The sequence below is a fragment of the Salmo salar genome, chromosome ssa10 (assembly GCF_905237065.1).
Source record: "Salmo salar chromosome ssa10, Ssal_v3.1, whole genome shotgun sequence".
NCBI lineage: Eukaryota > Metazoa > Chordata > Actinopteri > Salmoniformes > Salmonidae > Salmo > Salmo salar.
Genome location: NC_059451.1, coordinates 7,299,707 through 7,311,767, shown reverse-complemented (window position 1 = coordinate 7,311,767; position 12,061 = coordinate 7,299,707). Strand labels below are relative to the sequence as shown.

The following is a 12,061-nucleotide window of genomic DNA, read 5'->3' as shown; positions in this document are numbered from 1 at the left end:
TTGGACCAAAACAACATTTGTTATTGAAGTAGCAGTCCTGGGAGTGCATTCTGATGAAGACAACAAAGGTAATAACATTTTTGTTATAGTAAATCTGATTTTGGTGAAGGCTAAACTTGCCGGGTGTCTAAATAGCTAGCCCGTGATGGCTGGGCTATGTACTTAGAATATTGCAAAATGTGCTTTCACCAAAAAGCTATTTTAAAATCGGACATATCGAGTGCATAGAGGAGTTCTGTATCTATAATTCTTAAAATAATTGTTATGCTTTTTGTGAACGTTTATCGTGAGTAATTTAGTAAATTGTTAGCAAATTCCCCGGAAGTTTGCGGGGGGTATGCTAGTTCTGAACGTCACATGCTAATGTAAAAAGCTGTTTTTTGATATAAATATGAACTTGATTGAACAAAACATGCATGTATTGTATAACATAATGTCCTAGGTGTGTCATCTGATGAAGATCAAAGGTTAGTGCTGCATTTAGCTGTCTTCTGGGTTTTTGTGACATTATATGCTAGCTTGAAAAATGGGTGTCTGATTATTTCTGGCTGGGTACTCTGCTGACATAATCTAATGTTTTGCTTTCGCTGTGAAGCCTTTTGAAATCGGACAGTGTGGTTAGATAAAGGAGAGTCTTGTCTTTAAAATGCTGTGAAATAGTCATATGTTTGAAAAATTGAAGTTTTTGTATTTTTGAGGAATTTGTAATTCGCGCCACGCCTATCATTGGATATTGGAGCAGGTGTTCCGCTAGCGGAACGTCTAGATGTAAGAGGATAATCTAGCAATAACATTTGTAACGATAATGTATAAGTTAGTAGCTAACGAACTTTAGCTAATATGTTTTCTCTATAGTTACAAATTAGACAACCCAGAACATACATGTTAGTTACTGTACTCTATAGCTAGCTAGCTTGATTGTTTGATATACGGTTCTTCCACATACCTCTTTTGGACAGCTTTTCCCAGTTTCTTCTTGACCCTTACGATTTGTATAGGGTTTTTCCCGCATCCCGTAAGATCTTCCTACGCCTGTCTTTCCATTCTTTTAGTTTTGTTTTACGTTTCTTTCCCACATTTCAGCGATTTTCATCAGCAACAGAAAAGTTGTGCGCTTGTCCGTCCATTTTGAGTGGTGCACATAAATGGTTATTCCACGAGAACCTATCTTTAAATTTAAAATGAATGTTAATTAGCGCGTGGAAAGCTTGTGAAACCGGTTCACTATAGAAAAAGGGTGTCCAATAATGATTTTTCATGTATATCTCTTTTTTTTTTAAATGTCACATATACGGTTCTTCGTCTGTAGGATTCAGTTGTGCACCGGGGCCTCCCACTCATCTTTCTATTCTGGTTAGAGCCAGCTTGCGCTGTTCTGTGAAGGGAGTAGTACGCAGCGTTGTACGAGATCTTCAGTTTCTTGCCAATTTATCACATGGAATTGCCTTCATTTCTCAGAACAAGAACAGACTGACAAGTTTCTGGTCACGTTGAGCCTGCTATCGAACTCACAAATGCTGATGCTCCAGACACTCAACTAGTCTAAAGAAGGACAGTTTTATTGCTTCTTTAATCATTACAACAGTTTTCGGCTGTGCTAACATAATTGCAAAAGGGTTTTCTAATGATCAATTAGGCTTTTAAAATAATACACTTGGATTAGCTAACACAACGTGCCATTGGAACACAGGAGTGATGGTTGTTGATAATGGGCCTCTGTACGCCTATGTAGATATTCCATAAACAAATCTGCCGTTTCCAGCTACAATAGTCATTTACAACATCAACAATGTCTACACTGTATTTCTGATCAATTTTATGTTGTTTTAACAGACAAAAATGTACTTTTCTTTCAGAAACAAGGACATTTCTAAGTGACCCCAAAATTTGAATAGTAGTGTAAATATTAGGATGAGGAATTATGGAATATCATTGCTCAGTGATTCGCTTAATACAGAAGTTGTAAGATGACTCAAAATAAAAAAAATGTAACTAGGCAAGTCAGTTAACCTCTTGGGGCTATGTGGGAAGCTAGCGTGCCACCCGTGGTGCACCCTATCAACAGCAGGTGCATTTCAAGAGCGGCAAATTTGAAACCAAATAAATGTCAAAATTCTAATTTTTCAAACATACAACTATCTTACACCCTTTGAAAGATAAACATCTCCTTAATCTAAGCACGTTGTCCGATTTCAAAAAGGTTTTACGGCGAAAGCATAAAGTTAGATTATGTTAGGAGAGTACATTGACAATAGCTGTGTGTAATGTTTTGTCAATTCAAAGACAGGCGTCACCAAAACCATAAAACCAGCTAAAATTATGCACTAACCTTTGACAATCTCCATCAGATGACACTCCTTAGGACATTATGTTAGACAATACATGCATTTTTAGTTCTATCAAGTTCATATTTATATCCAAAAACAGCGTTTTACTATGGCGTTGATGTTCAGGAAATCGTTTCCCTCCAATAACCGGCAGTCAAGTCAGCACAACAAATTAAATAATTAATATTAGAAAACATTGGTAAAATATTATATTGTCATTTAAAGAATTATAGATTTACATCTCTTGAACGCAATCGACTTGCCAGATTTAAAAATAACCTTACTGGGAAATCACACTTTGCAATAATCTGAGCACTGCGCCCAGAAAAATACGCTTTGCGATACAGACGAACGGCCATGTTGGAGAGATCTAAAATCGAAAATACTATGTAAATAATCCATTACCTTTGATTCTCTTCATCAGATGTCACTTCCAGGAATCCCAGGTCCATAACAAATGTAGTTTTGTTCAAAAAAGCTCATCATTTATGTCCAAAAAGCTCCGTGTTGATAGCACATGATCTAAGCCCGCCGGACTTCACTTCATGAACGAGGGGAAAAAATATATTTACGTTCGTTCAAACATGTCAAACGTTGTATAGCATAAATCATTAGTGCCTTTTTTAACCAGAACATGAATAATATTCAAGGTGGACGAATGCATTCTCTTTTAAAACGTATTGGAACGAGGGTACCCAACATGACCTCGCGCCAGAGTCTAATCGGCCATCACCGTTCCAAGGCTCTTGTTCGGTCAGATCTCACAGTAGAAGACTCAAAACACTTTGTAAAGGCTGGTGACATCTAGTGGAAGCAATAGGAAGTGCCAAAAGATTAATAAGCCCCTGTGTGTTTCAATGGCATAGGCTTAAATGTAATTCAACACATCAGGTATCCACTTCCTGTCAGAATCTGTCTCAGGGTTTTGCCTGCCAAATGAGTTCTGTTATACTCACAGACACCATTCAAACAGTTTTAGAAACTTTAGGGTGTTTTCTATCCATATATAATAAGTATATGCATATTCTAGTTACTGGGTAGGATTAGTAACCAGATTAAATCGGGTACGTTTTTTTATCCAGCCGTGAAAATACTGCCCCCTAGCCCCAACAGGTTAACCAGCATGGCTACAACAGCATTCTGCGGCAATACGCCATCCCATCTGGTTTGCGCTTGAGATGGTTTTGGATGAGTTGGACTGCAGAGTGAAGGAAAAGCAGCCAACAAGTGTTCAGCATATGTGGGAACTCCTTCAAGACTTTTGGAAAAGCACTCCAGGTGAAGCTAGTTGAGAGAATGCCAAGAGTGTGCAAAGCTGTCATCAAGGCAAAGGGTGGCTACTTTCAAGAATCTAAAATCTAAAATATATTTAGATTTGTTTAACACTTCACTGGGTACTACATGATTCCATATGTGTCATTTTCTTCACTACTATTCTACTATGTAGAAAATAGTAAAAATAAAGAAAAACCCTTGAATGAGTAGGTGTGTCCAAACCTTTGACAATTGCTGTATATCAAAAATGTCCCTAAATGCCATTTTTTAGCTTAAATAATTAAACAAAATGAAGCAAAAATTAACCATAGCACTAAAGTTTCCCTGAAGGACAAGGATTAAGATAGAATAAAATCTTCAAGTTATGTTTTCGGGTCTCATTTTTATTCAAATTCACAATATCTGTGAAAAATATAATTTTGGGAATGTTTACATATTCGTGAAACTTACATTCTTTCAAATAATGAATGTTCAAAGAATTTGAATGATTCAGATTACCATTTTATTTCACATCAATAGGCAAACTGTCAAGTGAAAGAAGGTAAACTTTTGAAAATATTGATTTCAGATATGATATCCAAATGAAAGTTTAACACATCTTATTGTACAAATAAGACGTATGGTCGGTATGTAGGATGCCTTCAACAGATCTTCACTTTTTAGAAATGGGAATGTATGCCATTTGCCTCATTGCTGATGAAAAGATTCACTGCATGGTCATGGATGTCTGTTCCTTTCGTTGTCCTTCTGCAGAACACAATGGCAATGGTAAGACTAGTAAAACAATCAACATGATTCATAACCTTTATGCTAAAAAACAAAGGCCCCTGATGTTTTGAGCACAACACCTATGAAGTAAGACGGGGGAATAATGGGGCGTTAAGAACAATCCATATCAAATATATAAATGTCACCTGTACATTTATAAATTGAGCTCAGTACACATTTTTTCAAACCAAAAACAATTATTGTCATTTACCTTATAGCTCTCTATGCATCTCCAATGTTGAGTTTCCCATGGACTGTTGACCATCCTCAAAATCGGTCACTTGGATTGGAATAGCGATCTCCTGATGATATACTGTCAACTGATGTAATGACAAAAACATACTGTTAGAATAGCACCAAAAACAGCTAGAAACACTTTATAATAAAGGTCATGAGCAAGCATTAAAAAAAAAAATAGTAAGCATGTATTTTGTATTACAATTAGGGCAGCACAATATTGGCAACAAATCGAATTGCAATTTTTTGGACCAAATATTGCAATTTTACTTGGGATTATATACTGAACAAAATATTAACGCAACATGCAACAATTCCAAACATTTGACTGAGTTACAGGTCAAATGAGGAAATCAGTCAATTGAAATAGATTCATTAGGCCTTAATACAGATTACATCTAGACGTTCCGCTAGCGGAACACCTGCTCCAATATCCAATGATAGGCGTGGCGCGAATTACAAATTCCTCAAAAATACAAAAACTTCAATTTTTCAAACATATGACTATTTCACAGCATTTTAAAGATAAGACTCTCCTTTATCTAACCACACTGTCCGATTTCAAAAAGGCTTTACAACGAAAGCAAAACATTAGATTATGTCAGCAGAGTACCAAGCCAGAAATAATCAGACACCCATTTTTCAAGTTAGCATATAATGTCACAAAAACCCAGAAGACAGCTAAATGCAGCACTAACCTTTGATGATCTTCATCAGATGACAACCCTAGGACATTATGTTATACAATACATGCATGTTTTGTTCAATCAAGTTCATATTTATATCAAAAACCAGCTTTTTACATTAGCATGTGACGTTCAGAACTAGCATACCCCCCGCAAACTTCCGGCGAATTCACTAAGAATTTACTAAATTACTCACGATAAACGTTCACAAAAAGCATAACAATTATTTTAAGAATTATAGATACAGAACTCCTCTATGCACTCGATATGTCCGATTTTAAAATAGCTTTTTGGTGAAAGCACATTTTGCAATATTCTAAGTACATAGCCCAGGCATCACGGGCTAGCTATTTAGACACCCGGCAAGTTTAGCACTCACCAATATCAGGTTTACTATTATAAAAGTTTGATTACCTTTTGTTGTCTTCGTCAGAATGCACTCCCAGGACTGCTACTTCAATAACAAATGTTGGTTTGGTCCAAAATAATCCATCGTTATATCCGAATAGCGGCGTTTTGTTCGTGCGTCCCAGACACTATCTGAAATGTTAAATCAGGGTCGTGCGCATGGCGCAATTCGTGACAAAAAAATTCTAAATATTCCATTACCGTACTTCGAAGCATGTCAACCGCTGTTTAAAATCCATTTTTATGCCATTTTTCTCGTAAAAAAGCGATAATATTCCGACCGGGAATCTCCTTTTACCTAAACAGAGGAAAGTAAACAAAGCTTTCGGTCGACGCGGGCACGAGCCTGAGTCTCACAGTACTGTAACCAGCCACTACCCAAACGCGCTACTTTTTTTCAGCCAGAGCCTGCAAAGCCACGATTCAGCTTTTTGCCGCCTTCTGAGACCCTATGGCAGCCGTAGGAAGTGTCACGGGACAGCTAAGATCCTCACTCTTCAATAAACAGAGACAAGAAGAACGACACCTTGTCAGACAGGCCACTTCCTGCCTGAAACCTTGTCAGGTTTTTGCCTGCCAAATGAGTTGTTATACTCACAGACACCATTCAAACAGTTTTAGAAACTTTAGGGTGTTTTCTATCCATATGTAATAAGTATATGCATATTCTAGTTACTGGGTAGGAGTGGTAACCAGATTAAATCGGGTACGTTTTTTATCCAGCCGTGAAAATACTGCCCCCTAGCCATAACAGGTTAAAAACATGGGCCTCACAATGGGCCTCTGGATCTCGTCACAGTATTTTTGTGCATTCAAATTGCTATTGACAAAATGTAATTGTGTTCATTGTCTGTAGTTTATGCCTGCCCATACCATAATCGCACCGCCACCATGAGGCACTCTGTTCACAATGAAAATTTGGCAGACATCAGCAAATGGCTCACCCACACGATTCCATACACATTATCTGCGGTTGTGAGGCCGGTTGGATGTACTGCCAAATTCTCTAAAACAACATTGGAGGCGGTTAATGGTAGAGCAATTAACATTCAATTCTCTAGCAAAAGCTCTGGGGACATTCCTGCAGTCAGCATGCCAATTGCACGCTCCATAAGCTACGGACAACAAACACAATTGGATTTTATCGATAGCAATTTGAATCCACCAAAATACCGTGATGTGATCCTGAGGCCCATTGTGAGGACAATTTTTTATGGTATCTGTGACCAAAACTTGAAATATCTGTGGCATTTTGTTTCCACAGATATAAAACTTCACATTTTAGAGTGGCCTTTATTTGTACCCAGCACAAGGTTAATCTGTGTAATGATCATGCTGTTTAATATATATATTTTTTCAAATATAGGACTATTTCATATCGTTTTATAGATACACCTCTCCTGAATCGAACCACGTTGTCCGATTTCAAAAAGGCTTTACAGCAAAAGCAAAACATTAGATTATGTTAGAGGAGTATATTGTAAAAGTAGCCACATAGCCATTTTCCGACCAACCACATGCATCACAAATAACCAAAAAACAGCTAAATGCAGCACTAACCGTTTACAAACTTCATCAGATGACACTCCTAGGACATCATGTTGCACAATACATGCATTCTTTTGTTCGATAAAGTTCATATTTATATATAAAAACAGCATTTTACATCGGCGTGTAACGTTGACTAACTATTTTCCCTCAAATGCATCCGGTGAAACAGTGCTACAATTTACTAAATTACTATTCGAAAACATTTTTAAAATGTAATATTGTCATTCTAAGATTTATAGATGAATATCTCTTGAAAGCACCTGTAATGCCAGATTTAAAAATAACTTTACTGGGTAATCACACTTTGCGATAAAAAGGGATGCGATACTCAGAAAATAGGCTAGTTATACAGGTCAGCGCCATCTTGGAACAATCGCATATCAAATCTAGTCTTCTATACAATTGTCAATAATCCCTTACCTTTGGTTGTCTTCATCAGAAAGCACTTCCAGAAATCCCAGGTCCACAACAAATGTATTTTCGTTCGAAAAAATTACTCCTTTATGTTCCAATAGCTTGTTCTTGTTAGCGCGTCTGAAGGCTGCTTCAAAACTTCCGTCGTGCGCGGGACAGCTCTTTTCGGAAAAATGCATTTTTTTTCATTTAGGTTCGTTCAAACATGTCAAACGTTGTATAACATAAATCTTTAGGGCCTTTTTCAACCAGAGCTCCAATAAGATTCAAGGGGGATGATTGCATTGTCTTTCAAAACGTTTCGAAAGGGGAGGGTAGCCAGGGGCGCCGGCGTCATAATGGTGATGGCCCTCCTCGTGTGACCAATTTCAACAGCGTCTCATTCATTCAGTTTTCACAGTAGGAGACTCAAATCACTTTGTAAAGACTGGGGACATCTAGTGGAAGCAATAGGAAGTGCTCAATGAACCATTGCTCACTGTGTGAATTACAGGCAAAGTGGTGAAGTTGAGTCCGCAATTCAGAATTCCACATCCTGTTACGATCGGTCTCAGGGTTTTGACTGCCATATGAGTTCTGTTATACTCACAGACACCATTCAAACAGTTTTAGAAACTTTAGGGTGTTTTCTATCCACAAGTATTAATTATATGCATATCCTAGCTTCTGAGTTTGAGTAGGAGGCCGTTTAAAATGGGCACAAATTTTTTTCAAAAATCACTGGAGCGCCCCCTATCCTAGGCGACCGTCAAGAGGTTAACCTCTTACATCTAGACGTTCCGCTAGCGGAACACCTGCTCCAATATCCAATGATGGGCGTGGCGCGAAATACAAATTCCTCTAAAATCCGAAAACTTCCATTTTTCAAACATATGACTATTTTACAGCATTTTAAAGACAAGACTCTCGTTAATCTAACCACACTGTCCGATTTCAAAAAGGCTTTACAGCGAAAGCAAAACATTAGATTATGTCAGCAGAGTACCCAGCCAAAAATAATCAGACACCCATTTTTCAAGCTAGCATATAATGTCACAAAAACCCAGAAGACAGCTAAATGCAGCACTAACCTTTGATGATCTTCATCAGATGACACACCTAGGACATTATGTTATACAATACATGCATGTTTTGTTCAATCAAGTTCATATTTATATCAAAAAACAGCTTTTTACATTAGCATGTGACGTTCAGAACTAGCATACCCCCCGCAAACTTCCGGGGAATTTGCTAACAATTTACTAAATTACTCACGATAAATGTTCACAAAAAGCATAACAATTATTTTAAGAATTATAGATACAGAACTCCTCTATGCACTCGATATGTCCGATTTTAAAATAGCTTTTTGGTGAAAGCACATTTTGCAATATTCTAAGTACATAGCCCAGCCATCACGGGCTAGCTATTTAGACACCCGGCAAGTTTAGCCTTCACCAAAATCAGATTTACTATAAGAAAAATGTTATTACCTTTCCTGTTCTTCGTCAGAATGCACTCCCAGGACTTCTACTTCAATAACAAATGTTGGTTTGGTCCCAAATAATCCATCGTTATATCCAAATAGCGCCGTTTGTTTGTGCGTTCTAGACACTATCCGAAATGGTAAATCAGGGTCGTGCGCATGACGCATTTCGTGACGAAATATTCCATTACCGTACTTCGAAGCATGTCAACCGCTGTTTAAAATCAATTTTCATGCAATTTATCTCGTAAAAAAGCGATAATATTCCGACCGGGAATCTGCTTTTAGGTAAATAGAGGGAAAAACAGAAATACGGGGGCGGCCACTGCACACGCCTAAGCCCTTTGTCCTCTGATAGACCACTTAGCAAAAGCGCTCGTGTGTTTCAGCCAGGGCTTTGAATTACGTCATTCAGCTTTTTCCCGGGCTCTGAGCGCCCATGGAAGCCGTAGGAAGTGTCACGTAACAGCAGAGATCCTTTGTAATGGATAGAGATGACAAAGAAGGCCAAGAAATGGTCAGACAGGGTACTTCCTGTACAGAATCTTCTCAGGTTTTGGCCTGCCAAATGAGTTCTGTTATACTCACAGACACCATTCAAACAGTTTTAGAAACTTTGGAGTGTTTTCTATCCAAAGCTAATAATTATATGCATATTCTAGTTTCTGGGCAGGAGTAATAATCTGATTAAATCGGGTACGTTTTTTATCCAGCCGTGAAAATACTGCCCCCTAGCCATAACAGGTTAAACTACTGCAATGCTCTACTTTCCAGCTACCCGGATAAAGTACTAAATAAACTTCAGGCTAGGGCTGATTTCAAGGTTTTATTGCTAACCTACAAAGGATTACATGAGCTTGCTCCTACCTATCTTTCCGATTTGGTCCTGCCGTACATACCTACATGTTTGCTACAGTCACAAGACGCAGGCCTCCTTACTGTCCCTAGAATTTCGAAACAAACAGCTGGAGGCAGGGCTTTCTCCTGTTGAACAACATTTTTATGGAATGGTCTGCCTATCCATGTGAGAGACGCAGACTCGGTCTCGACCTTTAAAGAAAAAAATAAGCAAACACGTTTGGTGTTCGCCTAAAGGCATGTGGGAGACTCCAAAAACATATGAAAGAAGGTACTCTGGTCAGATGAGACTCAAATTTAGCTTTTTCTCCATCAAGGAAAATGCTATGTCTGGCGCAAACCTAACATCTCTCATCACCCCAAGAAAACCCCATGCTGTGGGGATGCTTTTCATCGGCAGGGACAGGGAAACTGGTCAGAATTGAAGGAATGATGGATGGCGCTAAATTCAGGGAAATTCTTGAGGGAACCCTGTTTCAGTCTTCAAGAAATTTGAAACTGCGAGGGAGGCTCACCTTCCAGCAATACAATGACCCTAAGCATACTGCTAAAGCAACACTCAAGTAGTTTAAGGCTAAACATTTAACCTTTCTAGCGCAGGCGTTCTGCTAGCGACCCACCTCGACAACATCCGGTGAAATTGCAGAGCGCCAAATTTAAAATACAGAAATAGTCATAATAAACATTCATAAAAAATACAAGTGTTATACATCGGCTTAAAGATTAACTTCTTGTTAATCCAGCCGCTTTGTCAGATTTCAAAAAGGCTTTACGGCGAAAGCATACCATGCGATTATCTGAGGACAACGCCCCGCTTACAAAAGCATACAAACATTTTACAACCAAGTAAAGGAATCACAAAAGTCAGAAATAGCCATAAAATGCATCACTTACCTTTGAAGATCGTCATATGGTTGCAGTCACAAAAGTCCCAGCTACACAATAAATGTTTGTTTTGTTCATTAAAGTCCCTCTTTATATCCCAAAACCTCTGTTTTGTTGGCGTGTTTTGTTCAGTAATCCACTGGCTCAAAGGCGGTCAAAACATGTAGACGAATACATCCTAATAGTACCGGTAAAGTTCGTAGAAACATGTCAAACGATGTTTATAATTAATCCTCAGGTTGTCAATTGTCTAAATAATTGATTATATTTCAACCGGACAATAACATATTCAATAGAAAGGAAAAACAACGAAGGGCCAGCTCTGCATTCTTCCTCAGTCCACTGACAGAAAGGTCTCATTCTACTTCATTTTTTAGATAACAAGCCTGAAACAATGTCTAAAGACTGTTGACATCTAGTGGAAGCCATAGGAACTGCAATCTGGGTCCTAACCCATTAGATACTCTATAGGCATTCAATTGAAAATACCCACGTCAAAGAAATCCCACTTCCTGGATGGATTTTCCTCAGGTTTTCGCCTGCCATATCAGTTCTGTTATACTCACAGACATTATTTTAACAGTTTTGGAAACTTTAGAGTGTTTTCTATCCAAATATAATCAAATTATATGCATATCCTAGCTTCTGGGCCTGAGTAACAGTCAGTTTACTTTGGGCACGCTTCTCATCCAGATGTCGAAATACTGCCCCCAAGCCTTAAGAATTTTTAAATGTCTTGGAATGGCCTAGTCAAAGCCCAGACCTCAATCCAATTGAGAATCTGTGGTATGACTTAAAGATTGCTGTACACCAGTGCAACCCATCCAACTTGAAGGAGCTGGAGCAGTTTTGCCTAGAAGAATGGGCAGAAATCCCAGTGGCTAGATGTGCCAAGCTGATAGAGACATACCCCAAGAGACTTGCAGTTGTAATTGCTGCAAAAGGTGAGTCTACAAAGTATTGACTTTGGGGGGTGAATAGTTATGCACGCTCAAGTTTTCTTAAAAAAAAATCTTATTTCTTGTTTGTTTCACAATAAAAAATATTTAGCATCTTCAAAGTGGTAAGCATGTTGTGTAAATCAAATGATACAATCCCCCAAAAATCTATTTTAATTCTAGGTTGTAAGGCAACAAAATAGGAAAACTGCCAAGGGGGTGAATACTTTCGCAAGCCACTGTAATAAT

At 38.2% G+C, this 12,061-nt stretch overlaps 1 protein-coding gene across 2 annotated transcripts in view; it reads right to left on the bottom strand.

The window, feature by feature from the left end:
• Positions 1 to 4,256: 4,256 nt before the first annotated feature.
• The window catches only part of vtg3 (vitellogenin 3, phosvitinless), a 38,906-nt gene continuing 31,101 nt past the window's right edge, over positions 4,257 to 12,061 (bottom strand). For both annotated transcript variants that reach the window (XM_014215683.2, XM_045687278.1), the window contains exons 27-28: positions 4,582 to 4,690; positions 4,257 to 4,349 (exon numbers count right to left, since the gene is read on the bottom strand). In XM_014215683.2, the coding sequence (XP_014071158.2) occupies positions 4,583 to 4,690 (108 nt within the window). In that variant the 3' untranslated portion in view covers positions 4,257 to 4,349; position 4,582. The remainder of the gene's footprint in view (positions 4,350 to 4,581; positions 4,691 to 12,061) is intronic.